This window comes from Papaver somniferum, unplaced genomic scaffold (assembly GCF_003573695.1).
Source record: "Papaver somniferum cultivar HN1 unplaced genomic scaffold, ASM357369v1 unplaced-scaffold_107, whole genome shotgun sequence".
NCBI classification, from domain to species: Eukaryota; Viridiplantae; Streptophyta; class Magnoliopsida; order Ranunculales; family Papaveraceae; genus Papaver; species Papaver somniferum.
This window is the reverse complement of record NW_020619603.1, coordinates 837,555-854,123: the sequence shown is the minus strand read 5'-3', so window position 1 is coordinate 854,123 and position 16,569 is coordinate 837,555. Positions and strand designations below refer to the sequence as shown.

At 39.9% G+C, this 16,569-nt stretch overlaps 3 protein-coding genes across 4 annotated transcripts; 2 read left to right on the top strand and 1 right to left on the bottom strand.

The window, feature by feature from the left end:
- Positions 1-406: 406 nt before the first annotated feature.
- LOC113328196 (ribosome biogenesis protein BMS1 homolog) lies at positions 407-4,833 on the top strand. Its single transcript, XM_026575287.1, has 13 exons — positions 407-552; positions 627-737; positions 927-1,017; positions 1,099-1,217; positions 1,311-1,501; positions 1,686-1,896; positions 2,078-2,320; positions 2,413-2,652; positions 2,775-2,990; positions 3,264-3,500; positions 3,751-3,981; positions 4,075-4,173; positions 4,261-4,833. The coding sequence occupies exons 1-11, from the start codon at positions 457-459 to the stop codon at positions 3,970-3,972; spliced, it is 1,977 nt and encodes a 658-aa protein (XP_026431072.1). The 5' UTR covers positions 407-456; the 3' UTR covers positions 3,973-3,981; positions 4,075-4,173; positions 4,261-4,833.
- A 990-nt stretch (positions 4,834-5,823) lies between these two features.
- LOC113328181 (flowering time control protein FCA-like) lies at positions 5,824-10,363 on the bottom strand. Of its 2 annotated transcripts, none has more exons than XM_026575271.1 (15): positions 10,192-10,363; positions 10,058-10,109; positions 9,891-9,952; positions 9,537-9,603; positions 8,950-9,029; positions 8,796-8,860; positions 8,558-8,620; positions 8,298-8,460; positions 8,083-8,166; positions 7,465-7,998; positions 7,098-7,310; positions 6,697-6,969; positions 6,563-6,601; positions 6,328-6,436; positions 5,824-6,238 (listed from the first exon to the last, which is right to left on the bottom strand). In XM_026575271.1, the coding sequence occupies exons 1-15, from the start codon at positions 10,231-10,233 to the stop codon at positions 6,231-6,233; spliced, it is 1,854 nt and encodes a 617-aa protein (XP_026431056.1). In that variant the 5' UTR covers positions 10,234-10,363; the 3' UTR covers positions 5,824-6,230. The 2 variants fall into 2 exon arrangements, with proteins under 2 accessions (XP_026431056.1, XP_026431054.1); XM_026575269.1 differs by having other exon boundaries at positions 9,891-9,958; positions 10,192-10,361.
- Positions 10,364-15,688: 5,325 nt separating this feature from the next.
- On the top strand, positions 15,689-16,114 carry LOC113328308 (VQ motif-containing protein 22-like). The gene has a single exon (XM_026575423.1). It carries the CDS (start codon positions 15,689-15,691, stop codon positions 16,112-16,114), a length of 426 nt encoding a protein of 141 aa, XP_026431208.1.
- Positions 16,115-16,569: the final 455 nt, after the last annotated feature.

The window sequence follows — 16,569 nt, the reverse complement described above, 5'->3', positions numbered from 1 at the left end:
GGGTGAAAGATCGTTGTGAATTTGTGAGATCAAACTCGAACCGTATTTATGGAGGTAGAATGATTGTTGGAAAGTAGCCGTTGACGACCTTGATGCCAACGCCAGCATTTTTTCTACAAACGCCAGCGCTTTTGCAACGAACTTCAGAGTTTTATCCACGAGCGCCGGCGTTTGTATTACGCTCTCGCGCTTAGTTATCTAACGTCCAGTGCTTTACCATAGTGGAAAAACCAGTTTGGCCATCCACCTGGCTCAACAAAAATGTTTTTGAGACCAACAAAAATTCACGGGAGCCATATGGTCCAGTTCGGTGCGGATTGACCCGTAGACCCGACTAAGCCGGACCAAAACCGATTACATTACACCCATCGAATTATTTGCATTTGATAAAAAGGCACCCAAATGCTAAACCTCCATCCACTCCTCCCCCCACCTGTACACTCCGACGCCGCCTTAATGGCTTCTTCGTCTCGTAATCGACGACAAGAAGATTCATACATCGAATATGGTGTTTCATACTTAAAGATCTACAATATGAAGAGTTGTGATGAGGTATCCGATCCATCTCTCTCTTTTGATTTTAGGGCTTTTCAATTTTAATTTTATTTATCTTGTGTTAATTGTAGGATTGTGCTGATCATCACCAGAGCGATCCACATCCAGATTTTATGGATATTGATCATACCACTGAAGAAGAACGACCCCCATATGTTATAGTTGTTCACGGCCCTCCCAAGGTGATTAGTTGTACTTTAATTAGGGTTTATTTATAACTTCTTTTTCCTTCCTATTTTTGTTGAATTTATCAATGTAATAGGCTTATCTATGCACATATGACTGTTGATTTATAGATGTATATGTATAGGCTTATCTATACATATATTTCCGATTTCCGATTATTGAATTCTGTTGTATTTCTGTCTTAGGTCGGTAAAACTCTCTTAATAAAGTGTCTGGTGGATTTCTATACCAAGGGAAGTCATTCTGACATGGCAGGCCCGATTAGGATTGTAGCAGGTATATTTATTTGTTGTTTCATCTTAACATTATTCTCCTGTCGATAGTCTCTTGATGTTTTGGTTATGTGGTTTGTATTAGGAAACAAAAGACGGATACAGTTTGTGGAGTGCCCCAATAATGTCAATGGCATGATTGACGCTGCAAAGTATGCCGATGCTGTGATATTCCTCATTGATGCGGGTTATGAGTTTGAGATGGTATTCTTCCATTACCCCTTTGTTTCTTACCCTTCAACTTTTGTGATACACAAGTGTTGGACGATCTGATTAGTATGCTTTTGTTGATTTTAGGAAACATTTGAGTTCCTCGAACTTTTGAAAGTTCATGGCATGCCCAAGGTTATGGGGGTGCTTACATATCTTGATAGCTTCAAGAGAGAATATGTACTCACAAGGACTCGGCAAAGCCTCTTGGACCAGTTTCAGACTCAAATATGCAAAGGAGCACAGCTATTCTGCTTATCTAGTCTTCATAATGGGATGTAAGTTTCTAAGATGAACACTGCTAAGTTGCTTCTTGTAATTCTTCTGCCTATCTTATTAGTTTTTTTTTTCTTTCATAGCCGAATCAATTTGTTACCCAAGGGACTCACCTAAAGGCGGGAAACAGTGTATTTAAGGAATGCCAATAGAAATGTCTGATTCAGCTTATTTGACGGTTAACAGGTACTTGGAGAAAGAAATTAGCGAACTGGCAAACTACATATCCACCATGGAGTTCCATCCTTTGTCATGGCGTGCTGCACGTCCTTATATGCTGGTAGATCATTTTAAAGATGTCACTCCTCAAGAGACAGTCCAAATGGATAATGAATGCCCGAGAAACATTATCTTGGAAGGGTACCTTCGAGGATGTCACATCGAGGAAGGAACTAAGGTAACTAGGTTAACTGGCGACGGACTTGCTTTTCGTTATATCACTTTTTGAAACTAGAAACAACTTTTGTGGACATACTCGTCTTGTTCTGTCACATAGTATATTATATCTGTATCATCATCCTTTATATTTAGTCTGTACTTGAAATTTTGTTACGCACTGACTTAAGGTTTATTTCCAGGTGCATATTGCTGGAGTTGGTGATTTCCAGTTAGCTAGCGTGACAAGCTTAGCTGATCCATTTCCTGTTGATAGCGGTCTTGCTGAGTTAACCTGCATGGAGTGCGGGTGTGTCAGAGCAGGGTCTTATGTTAGCCTTAAGTTCCACAACGTTCCATTTGAAATGGTTAAAAATCATAATCCTTGTCAGCCTATTCTCGTTGGAGGTATCACTATTGAAGAAGAAGCTGTTGGATGTATTCAGGTTATTATACTTCGATGTTCGATTGTGATTTTACTTTGGAGACACTTCGTCTGTTCACTGTAAACCCAACTGAATTTTGTTTCCTCTTGCAGGCAAAGCTTGAGTTACATAGCTGGCATTTGAAGCTATTGAAGTCAAAGGACCCTATCATTGTTTCAGTTGGTTGGAGGCGGTACCAGACAAGACCTATTTATACCCTGGAAGACTGCCGTGGAATCTATCGGTTTCTCGAACACACTCCGCGAAACAGGCTCTGTTATGCAATGTTTTGGGGCCCTCTTGCGCCTCCCAATACTGGACTTGCTGTTGTGCAAAGTCTGGCAGACAACAAGGTATATATGATGTATTTTATTCAAGCAAAAAGTTCATCCAAATTAAATTATTTTGGTTAAAGTAACTTCTGTTGTACTTGTATAATAATCCCTGATATAGAGGTTGTCATTTGATTATTTAGCACAGGGCAGCATTTAGGTTCTTAGCAAAGGCTTCTGTAGTTGATGTTAACAAGGCCGCACGGATAGTTAAGAAAATAAAGCGGTTTGGAACTCCTTGTAAGATATCCCAAAAAACTGTTTTTATAAAGGGTATGTTCAAATCAGACCTCGAAATTGCTAATTTCAAGGATGCAAAACTTCGGACTGCAAGTGGAGTTTCTGGGAAGATTAATGAGGTTGGTGTAATTCTCATCTGAATTGCATTTACTTTTGTGCTAGTAAAATTTATGTATCAGCAAAATTTCTTCGAGGTGTACAGTAGTTTGTTCATTTTGGTGTGTTTTAGAGTTTAAAACCTTTTATGTGCAATAACTGTTTCCCTGAGTGAATGTCTAAAACTCCAAATTATGTATACGTATAATTTGAATTCTTCTGTTGTGAAGTATGTTCTATGCAGCAACATTTTTTGCTTGCTTTTTGTGTTTCTGATTGTATCCTTTAATGGGCAGCCTGCAGGGGAAGGTCTTGCTCATGGACTAGAAGGGATTGCTAAATGCACATTTCAGCGCAAAATTCGCAAGCATGATACAGTTCGCATGCATGTGTGTAGAAAGGTTAAGGTTCCTCGCTTCTTCGACCCAATAATGAGAGGTCCAGAACCACCTGACCGTATTTGGGAAGGCCCGGTGGATACTCTTAGTGTAAATCATCTCGCTGCGGTTGCTGACAGGGATTCATATCGCAAGGTTTATGTTTTCTGTGGCTTTCTAACTTTTCTAAGCCTCACTGACTGATCTATTAAATAATGGAATAGTAGAGTCCTTTGAAATTCGGGCGTAAGGCCATGCCATGGCAAACCTCCCCCATCCTAATTAACAACTTTTTACTCTGTAATTCATATCTATCTTGCTAAATTTTATCTTTCTTCCAGTAATACTGCTTGTATTTATGTGTCTGTGAAATGTGCTTATACCGTTTATGATATGTTTTCTACAGACTTATATTGATCCGTCAGAACCCAGGCACCGCGAAATACGGTCGATGTTTAAAAGTGTGGTTCTTGCAAAACGGCGTGCGATTACCAAGAAGGATAAACTAGCAGTCGAGCGCCAAAATGAAGAGTTGAAATCTGCAGCTCGTGCAAGGTTGAGTGAGCTGAAATCAAAGGGGGTCCTTCCTCGTAGGCGGCAGACGCTCGAACAAGTGCGTGGTGTGTGATTTATTGAGGTGAAAGCTCAACTTTCGGATCTCTGCTATTACTCATTTTAGAAGTTATATAGTTGTATGCGTAACTGAGAGTTTTATATGTTTATTTAACAGAGTGAATGGAATCAGAGCGAAGCTGAGAAACAGTCGGCATTCATCTGGAATGGGGTCATTCCTCGGAGGCATAAGCCTCGATCAGTACTGGGTGTGCAGGTGAAAGAACTTGCGGATATCTACTTCAACTCTTTTTTAAAGTTACATAGTTGTGTAAATGAGAGCCTTGTATATTTTATTGAACAGAGACAATGGAAGCGGGAGGAAATTGAGCAGCCGCCGTTGATCGGGAATACGTGTTAAAGAAATTCATGAGATTTGAAGAGTCTTTAAAAGAGAAAGAGAGGATGGCAAATGAAATCAGGATGGCTAGCTCTAGCCCGATAAGCTGATGTCGCTCATCAAGACCACTATTAACATCTGATTCAGGAGATTAAACTTGTGTATAATCGCAAATTGATCTTCAGTCGCCAGTCAACTTGTGGTGTTGGATTGAGTCCCCACTGGAGCGTTCAAGTCCATTGATGGGTGTTCCTATTATATCAGCAAGAACCTAATGCATCCCTGTCTACTAGATTAGGCCATAGTCTCATTGTTGTAGTGCGCATTTTTTGTCATTTGCTTCAGTATTGATGGGACTGTCTATAGCTTAATGGCAGTGTTTAATCTCCCTTGTTTTGCTTTGGGTTTTTCTCTCATTTGCTTCTATATCTAAGAAGTACTCTTTCACCCAAATCGATGCCTATCACTATACTTGTCCTGATGTTGAACGAATCATTTATTCTAAGGTTGAGGAAGCTGTAATGAACGATCCAAGAATGGCTGCATCGCTTCTTCACCTCTATTTCCATGATTGTTTTATACATTTATACTAAGAATATACTACCTCCGTTTCTGAGAAAGAGGGACTTTCACTTTTTCAGAAACGGAGGGAGTATATAGCTTTGCTCTAGCTCTGAAAAGAAAAAACGATAGAGCAACTCTGACTTGGCTACATCGGCAACGTTTTATAATGAGCATGTCATTAACCTCTAATCAAGTACTCATAGCTGGGAACAGTCCAACACTAGAATATTGTCTTTATTTATAGTCCAAGGTTATTTGGTTAGTTTGCTTAAGTTTTTCATGCACGGGCCTATTTATTCATAGACCAAGGTTATTTGGTTAGTTTGCTTAAGTTTTTCATGCACGGGTCTAGAGGTGTAATTTGGGACGGGCGAGTACGTTTATCGCACAACACAACACGTTAAAATTCGAGCACAACACATGACTGGCCCAGCACAGACACAGCACGTGACCGGCCCAGACAAATACGCACAGCGGCACAGCACAACACGCGACACGTGTTAACATGCACAGCATGCGAAGAAAACACAACCACGTCATGCGTAAAATACTACACAATACATCACATTTGATGCATTTTTCATAAAAAATCATTGTTTTAGCCAATTTCTGACATTTTATTTTCGATATGCTAATTTATTTCTGTAATAATACATATAGTAACTAAAATATCTCAAAAATATTTAATTTGGTGAACATAAAATAAGTGTACCAACCCAGCACAGCAGGGTACGCCATTTAGCACAACACATCTGAATCTCTAGCACAACCCAGCACGTGACTTCGTGGGCTGAGCTGTGCCGGGCCGACACGTTTTACACCTCTACACGGGCCAAACTCGGAACATTTTACATTGTTCCCGAACGTCAAACTAAATGAGTTTATCCAAGAAGCTTCATCATTGAAGATGAAACTTCCTGAAGTAGAAATTTGCTGTGATATGGAGCAAGTTTGAAGGGCATGGAACATGAATAATGCATCTTGAGTTGCTCAAGTTTGCATTCAAAATTATAATCAGCGCAATATTACCCATGACCATCATTACAATTATCTGACAACAGAGGTTACAGATTTTGTTCAACTTTTTGGGCTTTCCCTTGTGAAAATTTTCCATAAGTGTTACTGAAATTGTAAAACCTCAACAAGGTCAACGGTGAAGCTCAAAGTACATATAACACAAGATGAGCACAGCACAGAACGGACAGCTTCCAGTCCTCAGGTTATTGCTCTTGCTAGCATGGATTCTCCTCTATCATACATTTCGCCGCATAAACCGCTGTGCACCACCCATTGTTCATGTAGAACGGAACTTTCTCTCCTTCAAGTACACAAGCTTTAGCTGCATCTTGCTTCAGGATCCCTTCTCTAAATTATGCTCCTGAAAGTACATCACAAACGTCATCGCCTATTTGATAGGTTGTATGCCATGAAATCAAAATTTGATATAGAAAAACCTTAAAGGCCAACCTGTAGGTTTGTTCTTCCACGCCCACTCCTGTGCCTGAATCCCCTGGTGGAAACGACCAGGGTCAACACCTGAATTGGCTGAAGCCTGGGATTGAGCATAACCAAGTTCCTGCAGTTCCATGCCGCAAAATACTTAGAACAATCAACTAACACACAAATCACGCAACTTGGGACGATTTGGACTTGGTGAAACCCCCAAGACCAATAGAAAGATGTAATAAGTTGCAGAATTTACCTGAGCATTTTGTTGACCAGCGAAGCCAGATCCCTGGTACTGAAACACAAAAATATCCACATATTATGGAGTGATTAACAGGCAACATATGTCGTACTACCAACAATCAAATAACAGACAACTAAGGCACTAACCGGTGAATTTAAAGAAGGTTGCTGCAGCTGTTGGGGGTGGCGCATCTGCGGTTGAATCTGATTTTGTTGTGACTGAGGGCCTTGTTGGCTAGATAGGACCTGTGGTTGAATCTGATTTTGTTGCGACTGAGGGCCTTGCTGAGTAGATAGGACTTGCGGTTGTGACTGTGAATGTGCAGGAGATTGAAATTGTTGAACCGGAGGTTTTTGAGGATGAGATAACTTTTGTTGCTGTCGTTGCTCAAACAAGGTTAACTCCTCAGGCTTCTCCCACTAAAATTAATGCACATTCAGAGACACAAGATCAATTCCAGAATTTAGAGGCGTAAAACCATATCGGAGAGCATTAATGTGCAAATCAAAATAAGAAGTCTTAAACAGAAAAATAAAGAAAACGTTACCCTGCTTTCACTTGTTACACTGTTATAATAGTACTTGTATCCTTCAGGGGACGTGTGCTCTGTCCAATTACAAGGAGGAAGTGCAACCTGCCCAACAATAGGTGCTAAAGCAGGAGTTGTACCAGCTGTTGTTGAAGACCCCGGCACAGCAGCTGCAGTAGCAAGACTGTTGGGAACTGTCTGCCCTTGAGGAATGTTTCCTGACCATGGAGACTGCAGCGAAAAATATACAGTCAAAAAGCTATACGCATAGATAAAACCATGGTCCCTCTCTAAGGGGGCCCCTTCCCAATCCATAATACACTTGTCAGAAAACTGTATAACCCAACTTAGAAAAGATGCTTAGAAATCCAATATCTGCAATAACCTGTAATTTAGTTGCTTGGGCATTTGGCTGCTGAGCTAGATTTTGACCAGACTGCTGCATCATATGCATCTTTTGCTGTAGCTGAGTGAATGCTTGTTGTGATGACTGAAACCTAGCTTGCAAAGCTTGTGTTTGCTGAGACAGGACTTGAGCTAGCTGGGAGGGCGATTGGTGTGGTGGCTGATGCAATTGTTGCTTCTGCTGAATGCCAGTAGGCCCAGAGACACCTTGTTGCGAGAACTGTGGAGCAACAGAGGCACTCTGCTGGACCTGAGGCTGGGAAACTGGCACTTGACCTACTGAGCCAGATGAATGTTGCGATGGAAATGCCTGATTAAGGGAGGGTCGAATGGCAGAGTTGGGAATCTGTAACTGGCCTTGTTGTGTTGATGTCTGTGAGTAAGATGATACTGGCGTGTTCTGCGATTGTAGTTGTACTGGAGGCAGCAAGTCGGGAGTAGATTGAAGTGGCTTCGATAAAGGTGAAATTTGCTGTCCACCAGATGGTATTTGCGGCATAGACTGGTTATAACCCTGAGAACAAGGTCAATATACAGTTTATTGATGTTTTAAAAAGACAATACATATCCATTAGAAAAAAGGAAATATCAACAATACCTGTTGAGGGATTGGAGAAGGTAAAGGTGCAAGTGGTGGATGAGAACCATTTGAAGGACCGCCGAAGCCTCCCATTGGCCCACTCTGAAAAAAATTTAAGGAAAAATGAAAAATTCAGAAGAGTTGATGCGCTCCAAAGTAATTGTTGGGGGATTCTTTTTTACAAGATATTACAATGCCAAATTATGTACGGAAAACACAGATCGAAAACTTACAGTGGCAGATGGAACCGTCGTACCACCACTTCTAGCACCCAACTGACCATTGAAACCGTGTGCATTAGCATCAGAAGTTGGTCCTGCATTCTGAGGACTAATTGGATTCCACGAACTAGGTGGTCCTCGTCCACCCATAGGGTCGCCAAGATTTGATGCCGGTCTATTAAGTGAAAATAAGAAAATAAGGCCCAGTCATTATATATGGAACAAAGAGAATGGGGGTGGAACAAGATTTAATTATCGGATGCTGAACATACCTAAACCCTGATGGTGCTTGTGAGCGGGGACCAAAACCAGGACCACCAAATGAAGGAGTTCCCCTGAGGGGGGAAAAAAGGAAACAAGAGACCCGTCTAAGTATCAGCAAAGTATTTGAACAGGCAGATAAAATTTATATGTATTCCATAATCAGTTTGCAAGGACGTGTGAAAAGTAATGGGCTTGGATTCCCTAATTAATTGGAAGTTCATTGAAAAAAGTTGGGTCATCAAATACCTCGAATCTCCCACTCTAGGCCTCTTAGGATCAGCAAATCGAACTGTTAATGGCTGATCACAATCCTGTTAAGCAGGAAACAAAGGTTAAGCAAAGAAGTTAAATGAAAGAAAGACAAGAGGACCTCATGTTAAATTATTCATCAAAAGCTTACTTTCATTAAATAGGTTCCATTAAGCGCATTCATAGCGGCTACTGCCATATCTCTATGAGAAAATTTAACAAATCCACATCCTTCAAAAAAATGTAACAAACATATTAGAAAAAGGAGTATACACCCATGAAAATTTTGGCATGCTTTTGAATGAATTTCATCCTGGAGCATTTGCGCCGATACAAAAAGATGAGAAGAAGCAATTCTCCAATCAGTAATGTACACGAAAAACAATTAGCGTATTCCAGATCAAAAAACTACCATTCCATAGTTCTTAGAAAGAGGATAAGCATGTATATATTTAAACAACCACAATGGGATATCATTAACACGTAAAAGTTTAAACAACCACAATGGGATATCATTAACACGTTAAAGACATGCTTTTCACATATGCGCAGTCAAACCTACACGTATCACAGTTGGGAATAAGGTACTTAAACCATCCACCTCTGGTATCTTTGCTCAAAGGACCAGAGTCTGTGCAGATAACATATGCAAGCACGATGTCTATGTGTGTGTTTCTGTGTGTGTGTGTGTGTGTGTGTGGGGGGGGGGGGGGGGGGGGGGGGGGTGAGAGAGATTACCACGACTTTGCTTTAGATCATCCCGCATAATGTAAACATCTTCAACCCGGCCATAAGGAGCAAAAATCTGGCATATGGAATATGGAAGAGTATTATAACTTCAACACATGAATTGAGATCTCTATAAATTGGAAAGATGTCAACTAAAAGCTAAATGGGATCAGTTACAGCATATCATCTGCAGAAAGAGCGTTCCAAGGTAACGATAATTATTTATTTTGAAGAAACATTTTGAAAAAGAATAGTGTCTGAGGTGGAACAGGATTAAGGTTTTGCAAACCCAGAATGAGTAACACTGTTATTTTGTGTATGGTAGAGATTAGTAATACAACTGCTCAATGAGTGGGAACATACCTCCTCGATTTCTTTCTCTGCAGCGTGTCTGTTCATAGACCCAACGAACAGCTTGTGCTCAACTGCACCTATGACAGACAAACATATTACAAAAAAAAATATATATATATAAGAAAATTAAACACAACCTAAGAATGATACATAAGCTGAATTAGGAAGATAATTACCAAGGCGCTCCCTATCTCCATCAGCATATCTAACTTGTATAGGGCCCGTTCCCTGAAACACGGAAATAAAAATGAGTAAAAATAGATAAATATATAAGGAGACTATTAAGACCCAAAAAAAGCAATAAACTCACCCCAGGTAAAGTGTATTGATTGTGCAAAGCTCTAATAGCCATCTCAGCATCCTCGGAAGTTGCATATTTTATGAAACAGCATCCTGCAGAAGTAAAAGAGTTGGCATCCTGACAATATTAGGCTATTGCTACTCTTCTATCAATAATGCGTGCCAACAGCTACGTAGTATGACATCACCACATAACTGTTGTGCTCTAAAAAAGTACACACGGACAACTGAAATGCTCTAAAAATGTACACACAGATAACTGAAAGTGAAGAAATTGTTGTAAGCTAAAACTAATCCAACTTCGATCAACCACAAAGAAAAAGGTAAAAAAAAAAAAAAGAGGATTAACACCACAATCACATATGCTAATAAACCATTCCCACAATTATAAATGTCCACATCCACAGATCAACTTGTATAGACCATTCCAAATGAAAAAATAGAGCTCAACACCACAATTCTGCTAAAAAAACATTCCAACAATCAAAAGATGTCCACATCCACATATCAACTTGTATAGACCACATACACACTGTAATTGCACTAAAGAACCATCCCATCAATTATCCATACATTGTATATACCATTCAAAAAGGAAGGAAGATAGAGTTTCACACCGTAATTTTCTGCAGTACTCTGAAGTATTTTCACAAACAAAAACAAATTACCTAGACAAATACACACTAACTTAACCTAGTGTACTACAGTACTAGCTATCCTCCTGCATTACTGCTGAAACATCTCGTATTTCTAGACTAACGAATCTATATCACCTAAAATGAACTTCTATTTGACGGGTTAGTAGCATAAAACAAATATGATTTCAGATTCTTAACACCACCGAACTGAGAACTAAATGAAGATCGGAGTTTATAAAAAAAAGCTTTCTGACCACACATTGTTAACCATTCATAATCTTCAGCTGCAAGAATAATATCCATTCTAACACTTGTGCTCTCAATCACCTTTCACTGTCAAACCTATCTCCAGTGACCAAGTGCATCATCAAACCTGTCACTAATTTGTAGTCACAACATTCAAACCATCACACAAAACAAAAATGTTCCAACCACCACCAACAATAATACTTTAAGATGAAGATCCCACAAGCAATCAACAATGAACCACCCCACAAAGAAACTGTAAAAAAATACAGGGTATAGGAAGATTCCACAAGCAACCAGCATAGTAATAAAACTGTATTAAATGAAGAGTGCACGCAAAAAATCAATTGCAAAAGCTAACAGCGAAGTCTACTCCGTCGTCCATTGATGATTCACATATCACAGAAATTAAAAAGGATTAACAACTGAAGCCTCCTCAACCAAACCATCAACCATAACTTCATTACTAATCGTGCAACTCCTCTGAAAGAATGCACTACCTAAAGAAAGGTAATTATAATTTCACCACATTCATTCTTAATGCATCCAAAAAGATCGCTCACTGCTAAATATAGATCACACTAACAACACCAACTCAGCTCTCAGAAATCACACCATTCATAAAACATACAGAGACAACTCACGCGTACAGTCCAACTACACTATCAAACACACTTGTTAATCTATTCATGTCCTGCAGAACTAACCATTACGCTCACTTGTTAGAATCAACATAATAAAGAGTGTAACTCATACTAGACGATGTATTCAAGCATATCATTCACGGCGTATTAGTAAGAAGAAATCCAAAGGGCTCCATGAGCTAAAATCTATAAAGCTGGGAACATAATCAAGACTCAAAGTTATAACTAAGTTATCCATAACAAGACTCTTGAACTAGTATATGTCCCATCCAAGCCATTCAAGTTAGTTTCAATCCAGTAATCAAGACAACAAGGCCATAGAAACCTTCCAGATTATACAATTTGGTTCTTAAGTTTCATTAACATCCATTCAAATGCAATCGTCAGTGTATTGTTTGGACTTGTACAACAGTTGCACATGGACAAATGACATACAAACATGACAATCAAACTCCATTGTGAAGGACTTGCTGGGTCAATGCCATTGAAATAACACCGCCGCAGTGAGTGGTAAAAGAGCAGTATTTATTTGTCTCTCTTCCAAAATTCCAACTTAACCGTTTTTAGTAGGTTTCCATGGTCTTGCATTCTTCTTGATAGGAAGGACATAAAAGAAAGGCGGGTAACCAAAAGCGAAAATCCTTGAATATCGTTGCAAAACCTAACTGAGGTGAATATGAGCTTAATGTTGCTCCGACCACCACCGCCGCCGCCGCAGTGACTGTAATTGGAAGAAGAAGGATGCTGATGAGGAGGACTATGGAAATTGGTACTCCGACCGCCACCACCACCACGAGCAGAAGAAAACCCAGGTCTAAAATTAGGGTTTCTATTTGGGGGTTCAGAAGAAGATGAAGGCATTCTTCTATCGTAAGCGTCTGATTCACCTCCTCCTGCTCTGTATCTATCCATCTTTAAAACCCTAACCCTAGAATTTCAAAATTGTGGTGCTAATCTTAATAATAAACACTTAATTTAGATCAACGAGAAAAAGATTTTTGGTATCCCCCCAAGATTTTTAGTTCTCGAGAGTTCAGAGAGAAACAAGAAAAAAAAAATTGGGAAAGATATGATACGATGGTCCGACGGAGGAACAGAAGAAGATGAGTTTTGTTTGCCACGAGCTGGTCACTCGTATTATCATATCACGTCACGTGTACTACTCTTGTGGTGGTGACAGTGATGATGAGACGAGGGGCATATTGTAAAGCAGGGACTATCCGGGCTAGAAGTCTTGGTCGAGCAAAAAAAAAAATATTTAAAAATGGCTTGTGGGCTAGGAAGACTACCCGGGTTTTAGCCCTTTTTAGCCCAGGGATAGGTCCGTCTCTGTTCTAAAGAGTACTAGGATGCCGTTATGTCTACCCTTTATTCCAGTGTATGGGTAATTGGGAGCCCCGATTACTCAGAACCGAACCAGAACCTGTTGATTTGGGTGTGCCGGTCGAATTTTAAAACTATTATTCGGAACCGGAACATGTTGATTTGGTTGTGTCGGTCGAATTCTAAAACAATTATACCGAACCATAATTTTTTTGATTTGGCTGTGATGGTCGAAAATAACAAGTATCCCAACAATTATCAAAATTCATCAGGTGAATCCAAAAAGGGAACTCTTTATCTCTAGTTTATTTCATTGTATGCTGTCAATGTCTAATTGTGTACTTGCGAATATCGAGTATCCAGATAAATTATCAAGTTTTATTTCGGTAAAATCAAATAAGTAAACTTTTTATTTGAGTTTATTGCAGTAATAAGGTTCTCGATTTGTAATTAGGTACTCTATAATTATCTATTTCTATTTTGGTGTTACGGCCAAGGTTGGTTATGGGTCATAAAATTATAATAACATCCCTATATTAAACATTTATTAATTAAACTAATCCTTATCACCTATATTTTGATATTATTATAGTATTCTTGTATATCCAGTGATGTATATCGGCCTGAAACCCCATGCTCCTTCATTTCCCGGTTGCAGTCTCGCCCTGAAACCCCCTTCTCACTCACCTTCCAATGAATCCAAACACCAACCACATTTTCCAAATTTCTTCAAACCCCCAAACGACCATTTCACAGCTCATGCAAGGAACTACTCTGGACTCATCTATTACGACATATGGTTTTCTCTCCTGGTCTATATGGACAACCAAAAATGAACTCGTATTCGATGCAACGTCCGGAGACGCCTAGATGAAATTGTTTAAGCAACATCATGAATCCAAATGGGAAAAGAAGATCCACACCTCTGGTTATTTTCTGGAGATCCACCAACCAGTACCTTAGCAAGTAACATCTAAACAACAACTATCTCAGTAGGATGGTCAGATTGGGATTGTATCAATATCAACAAATGGAGTTGTCAGGAGACGCCCGAGAATTGTAGGTGCAAGTTCAATTTGGAGGGATTCGGAGGCGAGAACCGTAATAGTAATTATTGCGAACAAGCTGCATGCCCTCAAATTACAGTCACCATTGTCGAACCAAAATAGTGTGGTAACGTTTTCAATAAACAAAGGCAAAGCAAGTTAGCCTAAATATAAAACCAGAAGTTTTGTTTGGCCTTTAAGCATGAGCCCAACTCATCCGGGTAGGAAATGATGAAATTATGTATTGCGGGTGTACGATCTTAGGTTAAGTCATATGGACTAGATTGAGCTGCTAGATTGGCAGTTAAGTGTTGCAATTCAAAAAAAAGAAATTGTGGCCTAAAATTAACACTAGTTCTCTCTCCTAACATGTGTTCGCAGTTCAACTAGCAGCGATATTGAAGCGCTGAATGGTTAAGCATTCAAAAAATGACATTAGCGCTGAACCGATCAGTGCTCACAAAAATCACACGGGTCATAAAAATCACAAAATTTGATCTGACGTCTGAAATTTAAAGCACTAAACCAAACAGTTGTGACGCTGAACCAAACAGCGCTGGGCAGTGGTCCCAGCTGATGTGGACTGCTAATCTAACTGCTAAATTAGCACTCCATAGGACTTAGGACGTTGCCCTAACTGACGTGGACTGCTAAACTAGCTGTTAGATTAGAAGACCATACATTGTGGCGTGTGAGGCAGACACTTCTTGTGTACCAATAATCACCTAACCTAAAAACAGATCCATCAATTTTTACCTTTACGACCGAATCATGTCTCCAAAGACTTTGAAAAGTCCTGTGTCACTGATTCAACGCCATGAAATTTGTTTCCTAGATCCCAGTTACGTCCCAATCATCAATTCATTCACTAAAATCTACTTAGCTATGCTTCCTGGAACCACACACCTAACTTCTTTATTACGACATTATTAATAATAATAACAATAATAATAATAACGGGCCATAGCTCAGCTGATCATTCCCGTTCCCCAAAGGTGATGCGCTGTAGGAGGTCCCAAGTTCGAGTCTTCTATGACCTAATATTTCAGGACGCTTGCCCCTTTGTGACACAATCTCGCCCCCAGTCCGTTGTTTCGGCTCCCCTTGGCAAGGTTACCCATGAGACCCGTTGGTGTGCTAGCACAGCAACCTGTTAATTCATGTAGTGGTACGCCGTTGGAGCTTAGCTTGTTAGGCTTCCAACTAGTTATGTAATCATCGTTATCCATTACTAATAATGCATAAATCGACCTACTGTTTAACAATTTTATTAGCGAAATATTTTTACACGAAAAGGAGCACGAAATAATGTACATGCCGAACGTATGGTCGTTCAACCTCTTAATAATTTGGTCGACTAGTAGCATATAAACTCGTGTAGTGGTTGTAGTTGGTTTTACTGGTTTCTCATCAACCAGCAGCAGCCAATACTAATGTCTAGTCCCAACGACTGGCTTCATATTAACGGAAGGAATCATAACCCAACTGGTGATAATCATCATCAACCACAACAACAACCGTCGTCATCAAGATATGTTCGGCCGCCACGGTGCTGTACCAGACGCACTGCATAACGGGACAAATTCAGCATCAGAAAATTTCAGTTACAAATGAATTCAAGCAGTAGTGGCACGCATTTGAATCCGGAGCGAAGAGTTTCGAAGCCGATCCGGAGACGTAGGGCGTCCCGCGGTGCTCCGGTCACTCTTCTAAATACGGATGCAAGTAATTTCAGAGCAATGGTTCAACAGTTCACCGGTGTTCCTAATCCACCCTTTTCTCTTGCTAGTATTAATAATAATCATCATCCTGCTGCTGGTGTTCTCCCCGGTACTAATCTCAACTTCCAACTACCTCGTGAGAATTGGTTTCAACATCATCAAGATCCAAGCTCTGTGATCATGCATCAACAGCAGCAGGAGCAGCAATTCATGTTTGCTTTGAATAATAACAACAGTACCGTAACTACCTCCGGCAGAGAGCAGGTGGGATCCAATCATCAAGATCAGCTCCCTGGGTTGCCTAATTTTGAGTAGAGATAACTTAAAATGGTTTTACGTCATTAATTAATAATATAAAATAAAATTGGAGAGTACTATTAATTCTTCTTCATTTTAGGCCACAAACAATTATCTTCTTGTTAATTGGAGAGTCCTATTAATTCATCTTCATTTAAGGCTTCTTGTTAGTGGTTTCCGACGACGGCAGCCGGTTGAAAGTTTACGTTGAATTATTTTGATTGATTTGTTGTTTTATTGACTTGTAAATTGGCAGTTTGTTTTCAAACAACTACTAAAACAATATATAAACATGATGTTCACCTTGCCAAGAGGGGATGAATGTAGAGGAACCCGACCCTACTACTAGAGCTGGCAAACAAGCCAAAACCCGCGGGTTAGTCCGTGCCCGACTCGTGAAAATCCGAACCCGGCTCGGCTTGTTTCAAAATAAACCGGGTTCGGGTTGGAGAAATATCGGTTTGTGAGTAAAC